This window comes from Schistocerca nitens, chromosome 2 (assembly GCF_023898315.1).
Source record: "Schistocerca nitens isolate TAMUIC-IGC-003100 chromosome 2, iqSchNite1.1, whole genome shotgun sequence".
NCBI classification, from domain to species: domain Eukaryota; kingdom Metazoa; phylum Arthropoda; class Insecta; order Orthoptera; family Acrididae; genus Schistocerca; species Schistocerca nitens.
The window spans coordinates 189678555-189703913 of NC_064615.1; the positions used below are offsets into that span (position 1 = coordinate 189678555).

At 49.6% G+C, this 25359-nt stretch overlaps 1 protein-coding gene across 1 annotated transcript in view; it reads right to left on the reverse strand.

Annotated features, from left to right (window-relative positions):
* Positions 1–25359, reverse strand: part of LOC126234911 (basic proline-rich protein-like) — a 71649-nt gene that overhangs the window by 34191 nt on the left and 12099 nt on the right. Inside the window, exons 2-4 of the mRNA XM_049943651.1 lie at positions 22065–22352; positions 5557–5623; positions 2468–2777 (exon numbers count right to left, since the gene is read on the reverse strand). Coding sequence (XP_049799608.1) covers positions 2468–2777; positions 5557–5623; positions 22065–22352 — 665 coding nt within the window. The remainder of the gene's footprint in view (positions 1–2467; positions 2778–5556; positions 5624–22064; positions 22353–25359) is intronic.

Consider the following 25359-nt stretch of genomic DNA (forward strand, 5'->3'; position numbering starts at 1 on the left):
ATTCTTTCCATCTTCCGCCATGTCCAGATCTCAAAAGCCTACAGCCTCTGTCTTTTTTCCTCTAGTCCATGTTTCAGCGCCATATAGAAGAACACTGCATACGAGACATTCTATGAGTCTCTTCCTGAGTTCTCTGTCCAGACCGCTGCAGAAAATTCTCCTTTTCTAATAAAACGCCTCTTTTGCCATTGCTATCCTTGTTTTAATTTCTGTGGTGCACTTCCAGTCGGTGTCTATCCTGCTTCCAAGATACTTGAAATTTTGCATCTGCTCTAGTATTTCTCCATTCAGCATAATTTTTATTTCCTTATTTCCTCCTAGTGCCAATACTTTTGTTTTATTTGTGTTAATTTTCATTCCAAATTTTTTGTTAGTTTCAATGGTGTCCACGAAATCCTGTAATTCTTTTTCACCTGTGGCTAGGAGGACCGTGTCATTAACAAATCTTGAACACCCTACTCTCCTTCCTCCAATTTCTGCTCTTTTGTCATCTAATGAGCATTGGTCAATCATTTTCCAAGTAGAGGTTGAAAAGAGTAGGTGATGAACAGCATCTTTGTCTTACTCTTTTCCTAGTCTGATCCAGTTTGTACTTTCTCCTCTCACTTTAACTGAAAATTTTTGATTATGATATAATGAGTAAGTCTTCTGGTTTTCCAGTCCACTCTTTTCCCTCATAGTCGCCAGCTTGTCCCAAACCACATCGTCAAACTCCTTTTCTAGATCGATGAAGCACATATATAGGTCTTTTCCTTTTTCAATAAACCTTTCTCCCAAGATTCGTAGGGGCTGTATTGCATATCTGGTGCCCGTATTCCGTCTAAAGCCAAACTGCTCCTCGCCAAGATTCTCCTCCATTACTTTTTCAAGTCTCAATTATTCTTAATATCACTTTGGCTGCATGTTAAATGAGGCTGATTGTCCTGTGCTCGCTGCATTTCTTGGTTCCTTGTTTTTTCGATAATTGAATCTTTACTGTTGTCAGAAAGTCCTCAGGCCATTCGCCACTCATTTTATTACATAACCTCAATATATCTCTTATTCCATCGTGGTTCAAGCATTTTAGTATATCTTCCGGTATTGTATCTTTACCTACCGCTTTGCCATTTTTCATTGCAGCTATTGCAGACTTTGCTTCTTCCATTATGATTGTTGATCCTTTCTCGTCATTTACATTGTTGTGATTCAAGTTCCAGTGTTTCTGGTTTGCTATTTGTGTCACGAGGGGTCAAATTTCTCACCACTGCGTTTGTACACCTTAAAGCACAAATTTTCCAAATCGTAAGGCCTGTGACTTTTTGCAAGAATTCCCGCACCTATGCTGCACCGGACTTCATTATAGTTCAGAAATCTACGTCTTCCTTCAAGTGTGTTCAGATATGTAGATTGCTTTCAGAAATAGACGATGCAACGGGCTTTAATGTAGATGAATCTGAAATTGTATTTAGCCGTGAGCCAGCTTCGTAATATAATTATCGAACTAAAGCCATCTTTTTTGGCACATTGATTGGGTGATATTTAAGACCTCGTAATGCTACTGACTTACGTCAGTGTCATGAAGAGAACACTGCATGAACAAGGAACCAAGCGAATTCCCTAAGAGCGGCAGACGAAAGCATTAGTTCTGGCTGAAAACTAGCGAGATCAGGACGACCGAAAGCTAAGGAGGAGGAAAACAAAGAAGAAATGTTATTCTTCAGTTTCTCCCGACGTATTTGTGGCTCCAACAGTCCACGGGTATACTGCCGGTTCACAGTGTCCAACGGGCACAATATTTCGGCGATCAGACATGTCGCCATCGTCAGGTGCGCTGACGAACTGAGCTCATGAAGGCGGGCGGCCGATTCCGACGCCCACGTTTTCGCGACCGCCGGTGCGCAGGCGCGGACGGCGAAGAGAGCGGTCCGTGGGGGTGGGGGGGAGCGAGGGGATTTAAAACGGCCGCCTGCCCCTCGGGAGTTCAGTTCGTCAGCGCACCTGACGATGGCGACATGTCTGATCGTTGAAATATTGTGCCTGTTGGACACAATGAACCGGCAGTATACTCGTGGACTGTTCGGAAAAAAGAAATGGATTGAGAAGATTGGTAAGTCACCTACGTACACACATTCCGAACACTGTATCGGGGGAGTGCCTTTTCCATTGCGTGAGGAGATGGCTGTTTAAAGGAAAACGTTGCCAAGCTCTCCAAAAAGCGCAAGGTTTATGCTAATGCTGATCAAATGACATTTTTACAAGCAAGTTTTCCATCGTCGTTCGTTTTTGTTATGTAGAAGTAACGTTCCCAGTGACAGATCTATTGCACGACACCATATCATTCTGAAGGAACGTTTACTAATTAATAATAGTGAAGTACAGCCTATGTGTGGCATGGCTGATTAGACATGCGTCCTTATCTTACTATCTATGGCTACAACGTACATACAGTGAGTACAGAACGCAGACCCAGACGCTGCCTTGCTGTTACCTCTTGGAGCCATCCGGCAGGGTTTGTTGGCTCTCCCCCTCCTCCTGCTGCTGGCTGGAAGTGCTCACGACATCTGCTTGCTCCAGGGAGCGCTCCGGCGATGCAGACTTCTTTCGTGGGGGCTCCTCCCGCCCTTCCGGAGAAGGTTCATCCGGCAGCGGTTGTTGGCCCCCCTCCTCCTGCTGGCTGGAGGTGCTCGCGCCCTCTGCCTGCTCCAGGAAGCGCTCCGGTGACGAAGATTTCTTTCGTGGGGGCTCCTGTTCTTTTGGAAAAGCATCCGGCGAGATCCCTCGCTCCAGCCCACCGGTGCCTGGAACAAGGTTCCCAGGTGAGTAATTTTGGTTGCCTGGTATGGAGTGGAAGGGACTAAATTGCAATGTCATCAGTCCCTTCATCCGTCAAGTGGCAAATGTGGAAGTCGTCAAACGAAGGAGGCGAAAAGCAGACCCTGGAAATCCTAAGAATAACTGTCGCAATGAAGGCAGAGAACGGAAGTGACTCTCCCATTAGGAGTCAACTGGGTAAGGCTGTTTTAACGAAGGTATGTGCTGACAGGTGTGAATGCTATGCAGTCATCTGTTGTGTTAATACCCAAACTTGCAAAACAAATACTGACGAATTTACAAAGGAATGGTAAAAGAAACCGACCTTAAGTAAGATCGGTTTGAGCTCTTGGGAAAAGAGGGGCACGTGAGGCAGTATAGAGGTTAGAGCTGTTTAGGAAATAGGTTGAAGTAAGACATCTACGTTTGTCGCAAGAGGAATCTTTTGACAATGTCAGTGGAATACGCTGTTTGAATACTAAACGTGGCAGGCAAAGGCAGGCAAAGGCAGGCAAAGGCAGGCAAAGGCAGGCAAAGGCAGGCAAAGGCAGGCAAAGGCAGGCAAAGGCAGGCAAAGGCAGGCAAAGGCAGGCAAAGGCAGGCAAAGGCAGGCAAAGGCAGGCAAAGGCAGGCAAAGGCAGGCAAAGGCAGGCAAAGGCAGGCAAAGGCAGGCAAAGGCAGGCAAAGGCAGGCAAAGGCAGGCAAAGGCAGGCAAAGGCAGGCAAAGGCAGGCAAAGGCAGGCAAAGGCAGGCAAAGGCAGGCAAAGGCAAAGGCAGGCAAAGGCAGGCAAAGGCAGGCAAAGGCAGGCAGTGTACAACTTTTATAGAAACCAGACCTTAGATTCATATAACTAAGGACATGATAGGGAAGCAGTGAGAAATGATTGTAGTATACCCCAATCTTGTTAAGGTTGTGCCTTGTGTAAGCAGTAAAGGAAGCCAAAAATGTTTGCAGAGGAAATTTAACCTCTGAGACAAGAGAAAGATGATGAGGCTTGCTGATAGTATTTGAATTGTCAGGTGGCAAAGGACTGAACAGCAGTGAGTTAAGTATGTGTTGTAGCACTGTTCCAGGTTTCCAATACCCTTGTCAAAGGAGTCACCCACCTCATTTCCGCCAATTTCCTACTCAGTTCTGCCGCTCGCTGTATGTACCAAAATGCTGCCGTCATACCCAACATTTCATCTTCGTTGCGCCTGCAGTATGAAGCCTACAGTTATGATACACGACACTGTCGGCTCCAGGAAATGAGGCCAAACACCCAGCAGGTTTTCATGCTTGGTGGAAAACACTTTCTAGGCATCCTCGTGTTCACTGTGCACTCCGAACCAGAATGTGTGACATGACGCAATAGACATGTGTACTAGCGAGCGCTGCTTCTATACTACTCTCCACACGATTTTCACTGTGGCCTTAATTTCACATCCGATGGGTGGTTAAGGAAGCCCTTTTAGATCTATGCAACACAGAGCGAGTTATTTGTCTAAGTGTTCTCAAATGCTTCTGCCGTAGAAATCAACCTAATCAGCGGCCCGTGTTACACGAGCCGCTTTCTCGTGGAAATAGACTAGTCAAAGTGCATACGCCTCCCGTGCACGCATGTACATCAACCAACCGCTACACGAGAATGTGTATGAAGTTTATGCTCTGAACCGTGCCTAGTACGGAGTTCTGAATTTCGAGGTATGCTGCACATTACGCTCGCGCAGAAACAAGCGGATATGGCAACCTCTCCTCACATTTGAAGCGAACCAGTTGTGGCCGAGTTCACCCGTGTCGTACAAACAGGTTTTGTTCTTTCCCACCTTCTTGGTACGTGATGTTTTCTTACTTTTTCGGGATATTGGTAAGTTACACAAGGTCCTGGCACTTGTTTCTACTGGTGTTCTATAGTACTGAGGAAAAGCCTACATTTTACATAAATGACAAAGGTAAACATGTCTTATTAAAAATCATTTCAACAGTGCAAAAAGTCAGAAATATTTGAGAACTAAGATTACTTTCTGGGTTACTTGGCACCTCCTATAAGCAAAGAAACAGGATACAAAAGAAACGAAAAGGCACTTTCCTGCGTTCTAGAAATGTGTGTTTTCAAGTACATATTTTTTCTGTCAAATGTGTGTTTTAAGTTTCGATGACTTTTCTTCCATTTCTCAGTCTTCAATTTCTCAGGCCGGTAATTAATATATTAGATCACTTGACAAGAACGTCCGCTTTGGATTTTGGTTTTGTCATTAACTGCGTATTAACATTGCTTATACCTACGTTTAGATACTATATTTCGTCTTTCCTAAAAAAAAGTGTTCCTCATAACCTCAGCCGGTCGTAGTGGCCGAGCGGTTCTAGGCGCTTGTCTGGAACCGCGCGACCGCTACGGTTGCAAGTTCGAAGCCTGCCTCGGGCATGGATGTGTTTGATGTCCTTAGGTTAGTTAGGTTTAAGTAGTTCTAAGTTTTAAGGGACTGATGACCTCAGATGTTAAGTCCCATAGCGCTGAGAGCCATTTGAACCATAACCTCAGTTTCGCATTTCAGGTTCCATACTGCACAGCAAAAAACTTTCACGTGACACTCAATTTTGGCAGTGAACTGTAAAGCAGAATCACCGCTAAACCGACCAGTCCCTGTGCAGAACTAAATGCCAGCTGCACTGTCGAAGACTTGCCTCGAGCAGTCACGTGAGACGAGACAGTCGATCGTGTACAAGAGGAGAGCTTATGCCTGCACTCTGTACCACTGTCAGGTCAGCTTCACGCAGACACTTACCAGCCGTCTCCAGCGTTGGAGACTCAGCAGCTGCAGCAGGCAGCCTCTCCAGCTCCGCGCCGCTTTCCTAGGGCAAAGAAAAAATCAGTTGTTAAAGAGAATGGCCAAGTCCAGACCCCACATCCAGCCCTGCTAGCTGGAAAAAGGGCTAAGACAGTTAACAAAGCAAAGTGTGCTAGTTTTCTCTCAAGACAAAAGTGGAAAGCCTTAAAATGTAATGGATGTCTGACTCCCATTAACAAAAACAGGAGAAAAATAGGTAAAGCAACAGATGGGGACAGGGCTTTGAATGTGATTTGATGGGGAGGGGGAGTAGAAGTCTTGCCCCACAGCAGACACACCCCTGCTCCAATGTAGTCAAGGCGGGAAAAGCATCCACTATTCACCAGAGTTTCCTCTGAAACAAAGTAGGGTGTGGAGAGACAGACCGCATCCAAAAGGAACTGAAAAACACTAAGACAGGGAAAACCATTACCAAAAACTGCGAGCTCACAACCAAAGCTTCGTAAGATATTGTGTTGTGTTGGCAGAAGAGCCAACACCGTGTTACTGGAGGGGGCCGAAATGCACGCGTTTTAGCTCTCGCAGGCTGGCGTGAGGAGGGAAGGACTACTGCCGTGAGGTCTGGAACTTGACAAGGAATTAGAATTCAGAAAGCGGACGTAATTAGTTTGATACCTAACTTTAATCCATTAATGATGAACGTCGCTCTTTACGGTACATAATTCACAATATTATCTGTTCACAATACATAGTAACTAAATATGGCGCCTTGCTAGGTCGTAGCAAATGACGTAGCTGAAGGCTATGCTAAACTGTCGTCTCTGCAAATGAGAGCGTCTGTAGGCAGTGAACCATCGCTAGCAAAGTCGGCTGTATAACTGGGGCGAGTGCTAGGGAGTCTAGACTAGACCTGCCGTGTGTCCGTGCTCAGTCTGCTATCACATAGTGGCGACACGCGGGTCCGACGTATACTAGCGGACCGCGGCCGATTTAAAGGCTACCACCTAGCTAGTGTGGTGTCTGACGGGGACACCATATACTGTGCCTCATCTAAAAAGCGGATAAAAATAGCTCGGGATTATAGAATTTTACCAATAGCTCGTGTTATTACAATTTGCAAAGTGCAGCTTAAGTTAATTATTAATTAACTGATAGTCTTGCTTCTATCAAACGGTATGTTACAAGTATGTATAAAATTTTATCATCGATGTATCGTTGGAAACTGCTTTTACCGTCGTTGCTTTAAATCGCCATGGAGACAGTAGTAAAGGTTTGGTGGATCAAGTTAACGATAAATGCGTGCCCGTATGTAAGGACGTGTTTAAGTGAGGTGTAAGCAACGGAATAATTTTTCTATTTAAATTTCTGCTCACTGACCCGTTTTTTTTTCATAAAAGTGATCTTATTTCGAAGTATATTGCTGTACTTTCCAAGCAGTAATATGAACTAGGTTTGTGGTTTGTTGAATGTAATTCGTACCACTATTTTTGACATCCAAATGCAATAAGTTTACACTGATCATAAGCTGGTTCGAAATAGTGTTGATCTTTCCGAACTGACGACCCTTTGAAATTCATAACTTTAAAATTACAGCTCAGCTTTTGCATATATCCAGTTTATTTCACAGCTCTACCCTTGTGCGCTTTGACGACACTGGAAATGCCTCGTCTATTTCATTAAACATGTTGACGGTCGTTTTCAACCCAACCAGTAACGTTCGACAAGTAAATGCAAGGCCAGTTATTGCCAGTCGAAAATAGAGAAATTCTTGCTGTTGCGTTCCCCTCGCTTGGTAACAGCAAGAATAGTTACACCAACACCGCTACAAACTCATGTGGCATGTGATCCAAAAATCTGATGATATCATCGCCTCTGCAGAGCACTGTGGACTAACCTCGCTGAACACGAGCTGTTCACTGGCCTGGTGTTACATGCCACCGAGCATAGGAAAGTCGTTCTCATTCCACTGCTTCATTAGCTCAATGCTAAAAGAATGCAAATACATTCCTTCGTCCTCTGCCGAAGTAAGAATTTGGTGGATATAGGACAGCCATTTTGTCCTTAGTGAACTGCAGTATGTTCTGTATCAAAGAAGAACGGCGGAATAGTCACTTTGGAAAGAATACGTCATCTATAAATTATTTTTGTTTTTAAGTTTCCTAATTACTATGTTTTCCTTTCGTTCAAGCATTTGTGAATGCATGCGAGAAGCTCACGGTCTGGTCCTTTGCGACTGTCATGCACATTTCACCAACATGTGTGTTAATCAGTACTACATCGTTGTTTACTTCTTGTAGGATCATTATTTTCTCGAAAAAATGCTTATTTTTATAGAGAAAGTCTGTTCGATCAGACTTTCGCTACGTTTGACGACTAGAAAATGTCTCATTCAGAGGCGTTATCTCACAAGGGAACCTCCCCATCGCACCCCCCCCCCCCTCAGATTTAGTTGTAAGTTGGCACAGTGGATAGGCCTTGAAAAACTGAACACAGATCAATCGAGAAAACAGGAAGAAGTTGTGTGGAACTATGAAAAAAATAAGCAAAATATACAAACTTAGTAGTCCATGCGCAAGATAGGCAACATCAAGGTTTATGTGAGCTCAGGAGCGCCGTGGTCCCGTGGTTAGCGTGAGCAGCTGCGTATCGAGGGGTCCTTGGTTCAAGTCCAGCCGCGAATGAAAATGTTAATTTTTTATTTTCAGACAATTATCAAAGTTCAGGCACCCACACAACTTCGATCTCCAAAATTCCAGTACATCTTCAGATTTGCTTGGACATATGCAGGATTTGACGGTCTACACAAGGAAAAATTTGAAAACGTTAAAAACATTTGTTTTGACAAAGCACAAGGAAAAATGTGCTACTGTGAAACTGTTTCATTCGTTTGTTGCAGTTTGTGTGACAAACTTCTGTTTTCATCACTTTTTTGTGAGTGATTATCACATCCAGAAGAAAACCCAAATCGGGCAAGGTAGAAGAACTTTTTTCCCATTCGCCAAGTGTACAAGTTAGGTGGGTCGACAATATACTCCTGTCATGTGACGGACATGCCGTCACCAGTGTCATAGAATATATCAGACGTGTTTTCCTGTGGTGGAATCGGTTGACCTATGACTTTGCGATCAAATGTTTTCGGTTCCCAGTGGAGAGGCACGTCCTTTCGTCTACTAATCGCACGGTTTTGCGGTGCGGTCACAAAACAGACACTAAACTTATTGCAATGAACAGAGACGTCAATGAACGAACGGACGGACGGATCATAACTTTGCCAAAGTAAAGAACGGAAACTTCACTCTAGGGAAGACTTGAACCAAGGACTTCTCGATCGGCAGCTGCTCACGCTAACCACGGCGCTCCTAAGCTCACACTATCCTTGATGCTGCCTATCTTGCGCATGGACTACTCAGTTTGTATATTTTTCTTATTTTTTTCATAGTTCCACACAACTCCCTGTTTTCTTGATTGATCTGTGTTCAGTTTTTCAAGGCCTATCCACTGTGCCAACTTATAACTAAATCTCAGGGGGGTGCGATGGGGAGGTTCCCTTGTCAGTACGTCGCGCTAGTGTGTGTTCTTCCACAGGTGCCGCCCTCTGCTGAATGGTGGCGCAGCAGGTCAGAGGCTGCACACGGTCTGCAAAGGTCTACAGCGGGCAGTTCAGAGGCGTGAGAAGATGTCTGAGGAGGAAGCAAATATCCAATTTTTGCAGCAGGTTCTTGACGGTCTTTACTAAACTCTCACTACTTCAGAAACAATGCACGTTCAATTACGGGGTTCATCTGCAAATGAAAACTTTTCTTACAGATATTGGTTTAATTATCAAACTATTTTACATAAGATTTAATACTCCAACTTTTCTACGCAGTCACCGTTCACATTAGCCACTTTTACCGTTTTACCAGCTGTTCTGTGCCTTCCGCATGTTCAGTTACCACCAGGTACTGGATATTTTTAAGAATGATTGGCACTTTAGATTCTGAACAACGTAGTGAATGTAGCGTAAAATCTTTCCAAGAACTTTGGTGAGAAATTCGCGCCCACATAAATTCATGTATTGCCGCAAACATTCCCAAAAAACAAATTTTGGCGACGGGGCGTTAACAGGACGACGGAAACAATACGCCAGTGGCCTGCAGTGGACACTTTGCAAGGGCAGTCTACTGAGGAAAGGACTAGTAACGGCGGCTCTACTCAGTTCAAGCCATGCACCTGCCTCAGTGTTCTTTATTACTTTGGTGATAATTTCAGACTCGTGCCCTCTGGGTTTCCAGGCTCGATGTTCACTTGCCAACATCCAGCTTAACCGTGAGAAACCCCATTCTTGTGTAGGGACAGATGGCACTGCCTACACGTTATTCTTATCCCTCTGTTCCTTAGGGCAGTGACTAGGTGGTGGACCACACGCCACTCATACTTTTGTTCCTCCTGGGAGAAACGTCTAGCCATCGAGACAGAGCCTGATACGAGTACACGACGGAGCAACATGGCCTTGGTGATACATGAACAGCTAGCACTGCGTCCCCAGGCCCAGCGGTCCTAAGGAAGGTACATTCCGAGATTCACAGACACTGACCGCCAACCAGCATTCACCTGAAGTGGTATAGATCTCGACATCTCTATTCTTAAGTAGCTACAACCGCAATGAGGTTACCCTGACACGTATCGTCTTCACCCAGCAAGCCACAGCTCAACTTGGAGGCAGTGTCTTACTAACGCACAGACCACCCTTGTGTTAGGGTGCTGCATCTTATTTTTGCTGACCTGTCTGGGAAATGAACTATCACCTGTCAATGTCATGTTTTTCGTGTCCGTTTAAAGAAGTACTATCCAGAAAGTTGCCGACGAAACGTACTTTTCATCAGACTTTGGGAAGTTGTATGCAAATGCCTTCAACTAAGTGTGTTTTGCTTTAGGGCGCAAAAACTGGGGTCATATACGCCCAAGTCTAAACTATAGAACACGAAGATAAGCGTTGAAAGTCGACTATACGTCAGTCCCAACCAACAGAAGACACCTAAAAACTGTCACCTAGAAAAAGGGTAAAAAGACACCATACGAAACAGAGGACCAAAATTAAATGGCCTTCGTCATATTGCTTTGGCGGACAAAAAGTAAAACTTTCAGGAGTGTGGTACGAGGCAGCAAAGTGAGCCTTTTGTCGAAAAGAAGACCCAGGAAAGGAAAACGTGGGACCACAGGTAATCGTCGAGCATCGAGGTAGAGCTCCAGATCGGGTTTTTTTTTTTGTGGTTTTAGGGCGCAAAACTGCTATGGTCATTAGCGCCCGGTCCGTGACTGAGGAAATAATAAAAACTGAAAATAGAAAACAGCAAAAATGGGAACGAAACTCAAATAATTGGAGACACTAAAAGCAGAAACAAGGCTTAAAAGTCCACTACAGAGAGGGGTTGATGGTCCCCGATAAAACTTCAAATGACTGACGTCATTTCACTGTCACTAATAAACTGGAGAATGCGGTCGGCTGAGCGCGTGTCATCTGCTAAAATCGACGATAGATCAGGCGATAGCTGGAGACGGGAGCTTAACGGATTAAAATAGGGGCATTCAATTAAAAGGTGTCTTACCGTCCACAGCTGAGAGCAGTGGGGACAGAGTGGGGGAGGATCGCCGCTTAAAAGATGTCGATGGCTAAAAAGACAGTGCCCTATCCGGAGTCTAGCTAAAATCACCTCCTCCCGACGACGCGTTCGGGAGGAAGAGGTCCAAGCGCAACGAAGGGCTTTCACTTCCCGCAATTTATTTCGGGGAAGTGTTGACCAATGTTCAAGCCATAAGTGAGCAACTTTGCGACATAAACCGCTCTGTAGATCGGTGAAGGGAAGCGACTGAATAGCTGGCCGAGGAAGAGAGACTGCAGCCTTGGCCGCTATATCGGCCGCCTCATTCCCACAGATACCAGCGTGTCCCGGGAGCCAGAGGAACGCCACCGAGACGCCCCCCCAGGTGGAGCGAGCGCAGACAGTCCTGAATCCGGTGGACCAGAGGGTGCACAGGATAAAGAGCTTTGAGACTGAGGAGAGAGCTGAGAGAATCCGAGCGGATTACGTACTGTATACACTGATGGCGGCGGATGTAGTGGACAGCCTGGAGAACAGCGAAAAGCTCCGCAGTATAAACCGAACACTGGTCGGGAAGCCGAAAGTGATTTGGGGCGTCGCCAACAATATAGGCACTCCCTACACCCAACGATGTTTTCGAGCCGTCGGTGTAAATAAAGGTGGCGTCCGTCATTTGTGCACATAGAGCAGCAAATGCCCGACGATAAACAAGTGAAGGTGTACCTTCCTTGGGAAATTGACAAAGATCACGGAGCAGACAGATCCGGGGACGGAGCCAAGGCGATGCTGTACCCCAAGTTGTCAAGAAGGTTTTAGGAAAGTGGAAGGAAAGACAATGGAGCAGTTGGCGGAAGCGGACTCCCGGGGGTAGTAGGGAGGAGGAGCGGCCTGCATACCCTACATCAAAGGAGGCGTCGAAAAAAGGGTCATGGGCTGGATTAGCAGGCATGGAAGACAGATGGCTAGCATAACGGCTCAGAAGGACCGCTCGCCGATTGGACAGCGGAGGTTCAGCAGTCTCAGCATAAAGGCTTTCCACAGGGCTAGTGTAAAAAGCTCCAGACGCTAAACGTAATCCACGGTGGTGGATAGAGTCGAGACGCCGAAGAATAGACGGCCGAGCAGAGGAGTAGACTATGCTTCCATAGTCCAATTTCGAGCGCACTAAGGCGCGATAGAGGCGGAGAAGGACCACTCGGTCCGCTCCCCAGGAGGTACCATTCAGGACACGGAGGGTGTTGAGCGTTCGCAGACAGCGAGCCGAAAGATAGGAAACGTGGGAGGACCAGCACAGTTTTCTGTCAAACATAAGACCCAAGAATTTAGTGACGTCTGAAAACGGAAGGTTGGCAGGACCTAGATGTAAGGAGGGCGGAAGAAACTCCTTACGTCGCCAAAAATTAATACAAACGGTCTTACTGGGAGAAAAACGGAAGCCGGTTTCGAGGCTCCAAGAGTGGAGGCGATCGAGACATCCTTGAAGACGGCGTTCAAGAAGGCTGGTCCGTTGAGAGCTGTAGTAGATCGCAAAATCGTCCACAAAGAGGGAGCCCGAGACGTCAGGAAGGAGACAATCCATAATTGGATTTATAGCGATGGCAAACAGTACAACACTCAGCACGGAGCCCTGGGGTACCCCGTTTTCTTGAGAGAAAGTACGGGAGAGAGTAGTGTTCACCCGCACCCTAAATGTTCGCTCTGCCATAAATTCGCGAAGAAAAAGGGGCAGCCGGCCTCGAAAGCCCCAAGAGAACAGTGTGCGGAGGATGCCTGTCCTCCAACAGGTATCGTATGCTCTCTCCAGATCAAAAAATATTGCTACCGTTTGGCGTTTCCGGAGAAAATTGTTCATGATATAAGTGGAGAGAGCAACAAGATGGTCAACTGCAGAGCGATGCTTTCGGAATCCGCATTGGGCAGGTGTTAAAAGACTGCGTGATTCCAGCCACCGAGCTAAACGGTAATTCACCATACGCTCCAAAATCTTACAGACACTACTCGTGAGAGAAATGGGGCGATAGCTAGAGGGGAGATGTTTGTCCTTTCCAGGTTTCGGAATGGGAACGACGATAGCTTCCCGCCATCGTCTGGGAAAGGTACTGTCGGTCCAAATTCGATTATAAAGGCGAAGGAGGTAACGCAGACTATGGGTTGATAAATGCAGCAACATTTGGACATGGATACCATCCGATCCAGGGGCGGAGGAGCGAGAAGAAGAGAGGGCATGTTGGAGTTCCCGCATGGAGAAAACAGTATTGTAGCTTTCGCGATTTTGAGAGGAGAAAGCAAGAGGTCGCACTTCCGCTGCACGTTTCTTCGGGAGAAACGCTGGCGGGTAATGTGAAGAGCTCGAAATCTCAGCAAAGTGCTGACCCAATGAGTTAGAAATTGCGACGGGGTCCACTAAGGTATCATGCGCGACAGTGAGCCCAGAGACCGGGGAGAAACTAGGCGCGCCTGAGAACCGTCGAAGCCGACTCCAAACATCCGAGGAGGGAGTGAAGGTGTTAAATGAGCTAATAAAGAATTGCCAGCTTGCCTTCTTGCTATCGCGGATGACACGACGGCATCGCGCACGGAGTTGCTTATAGCGGATACAGTTTGCCAAAGTAGGATGGTGACGGAAAATGCGAAGAGCACGTCGCCGCTCACGGATTGCGTCACGGCATGCCTCGGTCCACCAAGGAACTGGGGGGCGCCGGGGCAATTCGGAGGTGCGTGGTATTGAACGTTCCGCAGCTGTAAGAATAACATCGGTAAAATGTGTGACCTCATCGTCGACGCTGGGAAAGCGACGGTCATCGAATGTCGCTAGAGACGAAAAAAGTGTCCAATCGGCTTGGGCAAACTTCCAGCGTCGCGGGCGCATATATGGCAGTTGAGGCTGCAGCCTAAGGACACATGGAAAGTGGTCATTCGAGTGTGTATCATCAAGGGCGAACCATTCGAAGCGCCGAGCAAGCGGAACAGTACCGATCGCAAGGTCCAAATGAGATAAATTTGTCGTGGAGGCAGACAAAAACGTGGGGATCCCAGTGTTGAGGCAAACTAGATCCGCTTGGTGGAAGACGTCGAGCAATAGGGAGCCACGTGGACAAGGATGTGGAGATCCCCAAAGCGGGTGGTGGGCATTGAAGTCCCCAACCAGCAAATAGGGGGGTGTAAGCTGACCAAGAAGATGAAGGAGATCAGCTCGTGCCATCGGTGTGGATGATGGAATGTATACAGTACAAAGAGAGAACGTGTATCCAGAAAGGGAAAGACGGACGGCGACAGCTTGGAAGGAACTGTCTAAGGGGATTGGATGATAATGGAGAGTATCATGGAGAAGAATCATGAGTCCTCCATGGGCTGGAGTGCCTTCCACAGAGGGGAGGTCATATCGGACGGACTGAAAATGAGGGAGGACAAAGCGGTCATTAGGACGCAGCTTTGTTTCCTGAAGACAGAAGATGACCGGCGAGTAGGATCGTAAGAGGATCGACAATTCATCCCGATTGGCTCGAATGCCGCGGATATTCCAGTGGATAATGGACATAGGGTGAGCAGAAAATGGAGGAATGTGACCAAGGGTGCTGTCAACTCAACGACTGCTCAGAGCTTGCGACCGACAGCATGGAATGGCATTCAGCCGAAGGCAGAAGACCCTGATCCATAGGTTGGTCAGGAGCAGCTCCTGCCACCAGCGATCGGCCGGTTGACCGGCCACCAGCAGTGCGCCTCGGCGACACAGAAGACGGCCGCGGGCGATTTCCGCCAGGTGGCGCTGTGGATGGGACACGCCTTGGCGGAGAAGGAGAGGAACTGGGTTTCTTTGTAGCCTTCTTGGAAGTATGAGGTTTAGAGGAAGGAGGAACCGATGGTGGTGAAGTTGCCGTACGTAAAAACTCTTCACGAGTATGCTCTTTCTTCGAAGACTTGGTGTCTGACTTTTGGGCTCGAGATTTAGCAGAACCCGACGAAGGGTGAGCCAAAGAGTGGGCAGGCGAAAGTGGTGAAGTTGAACGGGCGATCTTTGCGCTGGCCGATCGAACGACCGTGGCACTAAAGGTGAGGTCGCAAGTCTGCGTGGCCGCCTCCTTTGTTGGCCGAGGAGAAGCAAGGACAGTGCTGTATTTGCCTGTCTGAGGCACGGTGGGCTGTCGACTGGCGAATAATTTCCGAGCAGCAAAGGTCGACACCTTTTCCTTCACTCTTATTTCCTGGATGAGCTTTTCGTCCTTAAAAACTGGGCAATCTCTAGAGGAAGCAGCGTGGTCACCCATACAGTTGATGCAGCGAGGGGATGGAGGTGGACAAGCACCCTGATGGGCATCCCTGCCACACGTAACACATTTGGCCGGATTAGAACAGGACTGGCTGGTGTGATTGAATCGCTGGCACCGATAGCAACGCGTAGGGTTTGGGACGTAAGGACGAACGGAAATTATCTCATAGCCTGCTTTGATTTTCGATGGGAGTTGCACTTTGTCAAATGTCAAAAAGACAGTGCGGGTTGGAATGATCTTCGTGTCAACCCTTTTCATAACCCTATGAACAGCCGTTACGCCCTGGTCTGACAGGTAGTGCTGAATTTCTTCGTCAGACAGTCCATCGAGGGAGCGTGTATAAACTACTCCACGCGAGGAATTTAAGGTACGGTGCGGTTCCACCCGGACAGGGAAACTGTGTAGTAGTGAGGTACGCAGCAATTTTTGTGCCTGGAGGGCACTGTGTGTTTCTAACAACAGGGTGCCATTCCCTAATCTGGAACAAGACTTTACAGGACCAGCAATTGCGTCGACACCTTTCTGAATAATGAAAGGGTTGACTGTGGAGAAGTCGTGACCTTCGTCAGACCGAGAAACAACAAGGAACTGTGGCAACGATGGAAGAACTGACTGTGGTTGAGACTCAGTGAACTTACGTTTGTGAGCAGACATAGTGGAAGGTGAGGAAACCATTGCGGAAGAATCCCCCATGATTACCGGCGTCTCCGATGGCGCGCTCCTCCCTTGTGGGGGCCCTCTCTGAGGGCACTCCCGCCTTAGGTGATCGTTCACACCTCAGGTCACACCTCCCGACAAACGGACGGAGGGACCAATCGGCACTTTCGGAAGGTATCAGCTCGGGTAATCACCCCTCCCTGGGCCTGGCCGTTACCAGGGGGTACGTACGTGTCCTACCTGTCTACCCGGGGCGGGGAATTACGCGTTACCCCGTCACCGGCTACGCATGGAAGTGCGTGGGTCGGCCTTCAGACACGCACAGGGAGGAAGAAAGAGAAAGGGAAAGGGAAAGGAAAAAAGAGGTCTCAAACGCCGCAGCGGAGAAAAGGGTAGAGAGAAGGGGTAAGGAAAAGAGAAGGACAAAGGAAGAACGAAGACTGACAAGTAAGGAAGGCGAAAAATGTGGTACATTTACAAGCGTCCATCTCCGGACGTAGGCACAAACCATTCCCCCAGAGGGGGAGAAAAGGAAGGAAAGGGCCAGAGGTGAGGGGGGGGGCGAAGATGGGGGATGGGGAAGGATGCGGAAAGGGAAGGTATGCAGCCCGGAAAGGAAGGAAGGCCACATCAGATCGGGGTTGACCATAGTACAGAGATAGAAGTCGACCACCCGCGATTTTAAAGCAGAAAATTGAAACCATTGTGAGAGGGTCCATGCAGAGGCACGCCGAATAGCACCCTGGAGCTGCCACTCTGTAGAGGCCATCGAAGAGGAACTAACCCAAATGCAGAAAACGTCCACGTACAGAGCAGGCGTGGCCAAATGACCGACAGATGCCACAAGTCCATCTATAGCAATGAGGGAAAGTACACTCAACACGGGAACCTGAGGGATGCCATTCTCCTGGGTCCCTGGAGAACTAAACAATACCAAACCGAACCATGAATGACCAATGGAACAGGAACCGGCGGAAAAAATCTGGAGTGGGCCCCGAAGACCCCACTCATGGAGTGTAGATATGATGGCACCAAACCATGTCACAGACCTTGCGAAGGTCGAAAAAATACTGCAGCCAAATGGCGGCACTGGGAAAAAGCCTGCCGAACTGCGGATAACAAGCAAAGTAAACTATCGGAGACTGTCCCCCTCGGAAGCCACACTGTAAGGAGACAATAGATTCCAAGATTCGAGGACCCAATACAGTCGACAGGCTACCATCCGTTCAAGTAACTCGCAAACAACGTTTGCAAGTTACGCTAGCAGCGCCAACACGTGACGTAGGACATCAATAAAACACATCAAAGAGGGAGAAAACGGCCTATGCAGTATATAGAAGCCAATCGGCACGTTGTAAAGACCAACGAGGTAACCCGTCCATCAGAGAGCAGCAAGGGAGCGAGAGAATCAACGTGAAGTGGTCACCATCGCAAGTCTTCGTGTGGTGACCAGTGTTGGTTGGTTGGTTGGTTTGAGGATTAAAGGGACCAAACTACAAAGGTCATCGGTCCCTTGTTTCATAAACACACAGAGCACAGGGAAACCATCCATAAGCATTCGAAGCAGAAGATAAAAATCCCAGGGGAAGAAAATCCCCAATGTCAATAATAAAGAAACATGGAAAACGGAGCACAGCAACAAAAACAACAGAGAAGAAAGGCAGAAGGAATTAAAACTGCACAGCAGAGGACTGTGGCTGGCTGATCACGAAAATAATAGGATGAGCCAGCCACTCTGCAACACGTTAAAACCACCAGCCTAAAAGATTAGGGTGGAGTCGAATTACAACACAAAACGAAGTAAAAGATACAGTACACAAGAGGGTGACGCAATAAAATTAGAGGGACCTATAAAAGCCACTTGCTCGAATAAAACTGAAAACACGATCTGCCATAGAGACCGTCACCCAAAAGAGATGTTAAATCACCCAGGAGATTAAAAGATCGCCTGATGGCGGTTAAAAGAGGACAGTCCAACAATATATGGGCCACCGTCATATTTGCACCACAGCGACAATGAGGGGGGTCCTCTCGACGCAGCAGATGACCATGCGTCAGCTAAGAGTGGCCAATGCGGAGCCTACTGAGAACAACAGAATCCCTGCGAGAGGCCCGCATGGAGGAACCCCACACAGTCGTTGTCTCCTTGACCTGCTGCAACTTGTTGGGGGCAGACAGAGTGCGCCATTCGTCTGCCCACATCCCAAGGACCCGACGGCGTAACACCGATCGGAGATCAGTTGCCGGGAGGCCGATCTCCAACTGCAGTTTGCGGGTGGCTTCTTTAGCTAGCTTGTCGGCGTGTTCGTTTCCCGCTATCCCAACGTGTCCCAGGGTCCATATGAACACCACTGAACGTCCACGCTGTTCAAGACCATGAACAGACTCCTGGATAGCAACAACAATGGGATGGCGTGGGTAGCACTGGTCAAGAGCCTGTAGACTACTGAGAGAGTCACTGCAAATGACAAATGACTCGCCAGTGCTGGTACGAATATGCTCAAGGGCACGAAAAATGGCTGTTAGCTCTGCGGTGTAAACACTGCAGCCTTCCGGCAAGGAGCGCTGGTCTACATAGTCCGCATGAGCATAAGCGTACCCCACACGGCCATCAACCATCGAGCCATTTGTATAGATAGCCTCCGAGTCGCGGGATGCGTCGAGGAGAGCAAGAAATTGGCGGCGCAAGACTGCAGGAGGAACTGAATCCTTTTGCCATTGTGAGAGCTCCAGCCAAAGCTGCGGCCGACGAATACACCAAGGTGGTGTATGTTGGTGGACCTGAAAAGCAGATGGAAGAGGCAAAGACTCGAGGTCACTAAGGAGTGACCTAACACGGATCCCAATGGTATTGCCCGATCGAGGCTGCCGGTGTGGGATATGGACTGCCGCATCGGCGAAAAGGAGACTGTAGTTAGGGTGACGGGGAGAACAACGGACGTGGGCAGCATAGTTGGCTAACAATTGTTGACGCCGAATACGAAGCGGAGGAACCCCAGCCTCAGCAAGGAGGCTATTAACATGACTGGTGCGTAATGCCCCTGTCGCCTGTCGAACCCCACAGTGGTGAATGGGGTCCAGCAGTTGCAACGCTGAGGGCGACGCTGAGCCATACGCCACACTCCCATAATCAAGCCGGGACAGCACAAGGGCTTTGTAGAGCTGCAGCAGCGTGTTACGATCTGCACCCCAAGTTGTGTTGCTGAGGCAGCGGAGGGCATTCAGATGCTGCCAGCACTGACGCTTGAGCTCACGAATATGTGGAAGCCAAGTAAGCCGGGCATCGAACAGCAATCCCAGAAAACGGTACGTGTCAACAACCCTGAGCATGGCATCCTGAAGATACAGCTCAGGGTGGGGATGGACAGTTCGACGCCGACAAAAGTGCATAACACAAGTCTTCGCAGGGGAAAACTGAAACCCATGGGCTAGGGCCCACGCCTGCGCCTTGCGTATGGCTCCCTGCAACAGACGTTCCGCAACACCAATGGTGGAGGAGCTAAAAAAGATGCAGAAATCGTCAGCATATAACGTGGGTGAGACAGACGACCCTACTGCTGCTGCAAGGCCATTAATGGCCACAAGGAGAAGGGGCACGCTCAATACAGAGCCCTGAGGAACGCCGTTCTCCTGGATATGAAGTGAACTATGGGATGTGCCAATTAAAACGCGGAATGTCGGAATAGATAAAAAATTCGGAATAAAAATGGGGGAGAGCCCCGGAGACCCCACCCGTGCAATGTGGCGAGAATATGGTGCCGCCACGTCGTGTCATATGCTCGGGAGAGATCGAAAAAGACGGAGACGAGGTGTTGGCGCCTGGAAAAAGCAGTGCGGATTGCAGACTCAAGAAAGACCAAAGTATCGGCGGCAGAACGGCCCTGACGGAAGCCGCTCTGGCATGGAGCCAGAAGACCCCGAGACTCGAGCAGCCAACACAGCCGGCGACTCACCATGCGTTCCAATAGCTTGCACAGAGTATTTGTCAAGCTGATGGGCCGATAGCTATCTACATGAAGCGGGTCCTTACCAGGCTTCAGCACCGGAATGACGGTACTCTCCCGCCACTGCGACGGAAAGACGCCATCGCCCCACATGCGGTTGAAGAGGGCAAGAACACACTGCTGACAGTCCGGGGAAAGGTGTTTGAGCATCTGATTGTGGATGCCATCTGGCCCAGAGGCTGTATCGGGGCACTGTGCCAGGGCGCTCTGGAGTTCCCACAAACTAAATGGGGCGTTATACGCCTCAGGGTGGCGAGAAGCAAAGGAAAGCCGTTTGCCTTCCTCCCGGCGTTTGAGCGCGCGAAACGCGGGCGGGTAATTCCCGACGCAGAGGCCCGAACATAGTGCTGAGCGAAATGCTCGGCGATTGCATCGGCATCGGTGGATACCGCCCCGTTGATAAGCCCTGCGACACCTGTAGAGTGCTGCAATCCAAAGATGCGCCGAATCTTCATCCACACCTGGGAGGGTGAAGTACGGGAACCAATGGTGGAAACACACCTCTCCCAGCACTCCTGTTTCCGCCTCTTTATGAGCCGCCGTGCCTGTGCACGGAGACGTTTGAAGACAATGAGGTTCTCCAAAGACGGGTGCCGCTTATGTCGCTGAAGAGCCCGCCGACGTTCTTTAATGGCTTCAGCGACCTCTGGAGACCACCAAGGCACTGACTTTCGCCGGGGCACCCTAATGAACGAGGAATGGTACGTTCCGCAGCGGAAGCAATAGCTGCAGTCAGTGTCTCATCCGCCACATCGATGTTACCATGGGGGAGAGAGTCAACAGCGGCAGCAGAGGAGAACGTTTCCCAGTTTGCCTTGCTAAATGCCCATCTAGGCAAGCGTTCATGGGAGCGACGCTGGGGTAGTGAAAGGAAGATGGGAAAATGGTCACTACCACACAAGTCGTCATGGACTCTCCCGTGGACCGATGGTACAAGCCCTGGGCTGCACAATGACAGATCTTTGGCCGAGAACGTGCCATGCGCCACACTGAAATGCGTGGCGGCGCCAGTGTTTAAGAGGCAGAGGTCGAGTTGGGAGATGAGATTCTCGACATCTCTGCCTCGGCCAGTAATCTTCGATCCACCCCACAGGGGATTGTGGGCGTTAAAATCCCCAGGAGAAGAAAAGGCGTGGGGAGTTGGGCGACAAGTGCAGCCAATTCGGTCAGGGAGACTGTACCACCTGGAGGGAGATAGACACTGCAGACGGTTATGTCCTGGGTAGTCCTTACGCAGACAGCCACAGCTTCCAATGATGTCTGAAGGGGCACAGGAGCACTATATACAGAGGTAAGGACATACACGCAGGCTCCACCCGACACACAATTGTAAGTGCTATGGTTGCAGTAAAAACCCCTGTATCCACGAAGGACAGGGGTCCGCATTGCCGGGAACCAGGTTTCCTGGAGGGCAATGCAGAAAGCAGGTGTCATGCTTAGAAGCTGTCGTAGCTCAGGGAGATGGCTAAAATAACCGCCACAATTCCACTGGAGGATCGTACAAAGCGTGTCCTGGAAGGGCATGAAGGTACTGAAAAAGCAAATTACTTCACAGAGTCACATGCTGCCACCGACTGAGTGACTGACGTCGCAACTGCCATCGTTTCTGAGACGGCGAGATCGAGGTCATCTCGGGACGCAAAGAGCTCGACCTCATCCTCAGAGGCTGAGCTGACAGGAAGCGTTGGCGCGGGAACCACTGGGTCCTTAGGCTTCTTAGAGAGCTTCCTCTTCTCTCTCTTGTCTTTGGGAGGAGGGTTGGCATGCTGGGAGGGCTTTCCTGACGCAGTATCAGGAACAGAGGAAGAGCGTGAAGCCCTTCGACCAGCAGCTGGTGGCTTCTTCAGCCACTGGCTAGTGTCTTGAGAGACACTGGGGAAGTCCTTGGAAGGGACTCCCCCAAGGGATCCCTTCCGAACAAGTGAGGCCGGAGGAGGCTGTTGCCTCCCCGGCTGAGCAGCCGGAGGAGGCTGGTGCCTCTCCGGCTGAGGAGCCGGAGGAGGCTGGTGCCTCTCCGGCTGAGGAGCCGGAAGAGGCTGGTGCCTCTCCGGCTGAGGAGCCGGAAGAGGCTGGTGCCTCTCCGGCTGAGGAGCCGGAAGAGGCTGGTGCCTCTCCGGCTGAGGAGCCGGAAGAGGCTGGTGCCTCTCCGGCTGAGGAGCCGGAAGAGGCTGGTGCCTCTCCGGCTGAGGAGCCGGAAGAGGCTGGTGCCTCTCCGGCTGAGGAGCCGGAAGAGGCTGGTGCCTCTCCGGCTGAGGAGCCGGAAGAGGCTGGTGCCTCTCCGGCTGAGGAGCCGGAAGAGGCTGGTGCCTCTCCGGCTGAGAGGTGGGGATGGATGTCCCCAGCTGTTCGGGGCCCACTGCCCCCAAACCAGGTGTTTTGGGAGCAGTGGAAGAGAGTGTGGCCCCTACCAGCGGTGGGGCAGGCGTAACTTTACTGTTCTGTGGGCCAACTGAGAAGGGAGTCTTTGCAGGAACTGGTGGCGGCAGAGTTGCAGCAGCATAACTCCTCAACGTATATGTGGGGTTGAGCCGGTCTAGCTTCTTCCTTGCCTCTTGGTAAGTTAAACGGTCCAGGGTCTTAATTTCTTGTATCTTCCGCTCTTTGGTAGACTGCACAGTCTGGCGAGCAGGGAGAATGATGCTCCCCACAGTTAACGCAGGTGGGAGGCGGAGCACATGGAGCATTAGGATGTGAAGGTCGTCCACAATCACGACACGTGGGGCTGGCAGTGCATCTGGAGGACATATGTCCGAACTTCCAGCACTGGAAGCATAGGGGGTGGGACATAGGGCTTGACATCGCACCGGTAGATCATGACCTTGACCTTCTCAGGCAAGCAGTCACCCACAAAGGCCAGGATGAAGGCACCGGTAGCGACCCTATTATCCTTGGGCCCCCTAAAGACACGACGGACAAAGTGCACACCCCGTCGTGCCAGGTTCTCCCGTAGCTCGTCATCAGACTGTAGCAGAAGATCTTTATGAAAAATAATCCCCTGGACCAAATTTAAGGACTTATGGGGAGTGACATGAACGGGGATGTCACCGAGCTTCTCACAGGCGAGTAACGCTCGTGACTGCGCAGATGAAACTGCTTGTATCAAAATAGCCCCGCTCCTCATTTTGGAAACAGATGCCACTTCCCCAAACTTATCTTCAAGATGGTTAACAAAGAAGAGAGGCTTAGTCCCCAAAAACGAATCCCCATCGGTTCTGCTGCACACAAGGTATCGCGGTGAATACGGCTCCTGTGTCCGCAGCCCTACGTTCCTCCCATAGCGTGGCTAGGGAAGGGAACGATTTGGGGTTATATGTCACAGCATTAAATTCTGTCTTACCGCGCTTAGAGACGTTGGCGGTCGTGCGACCACCGGATTGAGACTTCACCCGCTTCATTGCGGGGCATCCGCCCCGATGCCACCCACTCCGACCAGGGGCTCTCCCCACGGGTGCCACCCAGCCACAGCAAAGGCCACCTGGCAGGATGGCCGTTGCCGGGACTCTGATGCCCCAGAGAGACGAGCATCGACTCCTTGGCTTATGTGGGGAGGTGTCAGCTCAGGCATCGGCAGTACGATCCCTGTGTTGTCAGGGGGCTACAACCTAGAGGGTACATGACGACCCCACCACAACGGGCTGGCTACTGTGCTGGATTTTGGGTGCCATGGGTAGTCCATAGTGATCGTGGGTGCAGATGGTGACGCACTAAGGGCGTTATGTACACAATCCAGCAGGTGTGTATGCCCAAAATGACGGATGGAGGGTGCAGTGACTACGCCAACACGATCAAGAGTGCCAAGGCCTTAGGGCACAGAGGACTGATGGTGCACCACGTAAGGTGTCCTTCCCCAAAAGGCTCGTACTTCTGTGGAATTTGGAAAAATGGAGGTCAAACCCTAATGGGGACCATCACATTAAGGCCGAAACGTTTGAGACTCCTTTTAGTCTCCTCTTACGACAGGCAGGAATACCGCGGGCCTATTCTAACCCCCGAACCCGCAGGGGGAGGTGACCAGTGTAATGAAGGGAGGGAGAAGAAAGATCAATGGTAGGAAAGGTACCATGAGCAAGACAACTGGGTCGTGGAGCCACCACTAAGAAGGCGCAAGTCATGGTTTACAAAGGACTGATCTATGGGAAGACCTCCAACTAGAGGGAAATCCACTTCCCCATAGGCGATGGTGAGTATTAAAATGGAGGGGATGAAGTTGCTGAAGAAGGGTTGTTAAGGCAACAGGTGGAAGAGTCCTGTCAGGAGGGCGATAAAGACTGCAAACTGTTACCCCAGAGTCCAGGTGGACTGTAACAGCAACCACTTCGAATGTCGTTTGAAGAGTAATCCACGTGCTAGTAACGTCCGTATGGACCAACGTACAAACGTCACCAGAGGGCCGTAGAAGGCCGACCCGATTTCGACAGAAGGCAGGGAACCAACGGAGGGTCAGAGTTTTCAGTAAAATGATATTCCTGTAGAACCACACAAGCTGCAGAGTAAAATGAAGTAAGGGATTTCAGCTCCAGAAGGTTACTGTAATATCCGTTACAATTCCATTGGATAACCACAGAACGATGATTCAAATAGGGGTGGGGGGCAGGGGTGAACAGGCTAAAGTCAGTCATGCCACCACGTCACCATCCGTCACTGACAAGGAGGAGGTGACATCCATGAACAGCAGGTCAGAGTCAGGTTGCTAAGGTGGGGACAGGACCTCTGGCGACAACAGAGGCCCCTTGACCCTCAACTGATGTTCCTTCTTTTCTGTTTGAGATCGAGGAGGTCAGTGCTGCAAAAAGGAGCCAGCCACTTCAAGAGGTGGAACAGAAAGAGCGGACGACCTGGGTCCCACAGACCGTGGTTCTCGTGGTTGTTGGGTGGCAGCAGACCTTTGGCCTGGAAGGTGCCAGGTTCCGAGGAGAGGCTAATGAAGGGGGAGGAAGAGGGTGAAGATTTAACTAAAGCATAGCTAGACATCAATGACAGGATGAAGACAGGCACACTTATGAGCCTAATTGTAGGTTAGACGACCAAGGGACTTATACGCCTTTATCTTTTCCTTCTTATGAACTGGGCAGTTTGGTGGCATGGAGAAGGATCACAGTGACAATTACACACACAAGGGGAAGCACATTAACTCCCCTCATGGAGTGGACATCCCATCACCAGAGATGAGTGAACAGTGGGATTATATGTGACCAAAATGCAAGCACGTCGAACATCTCATAGGTGGTGGGATGTACAGCTTCACGTCACATTGATAAGCCATAATCTGGACCTCAGGGATAGTATCCC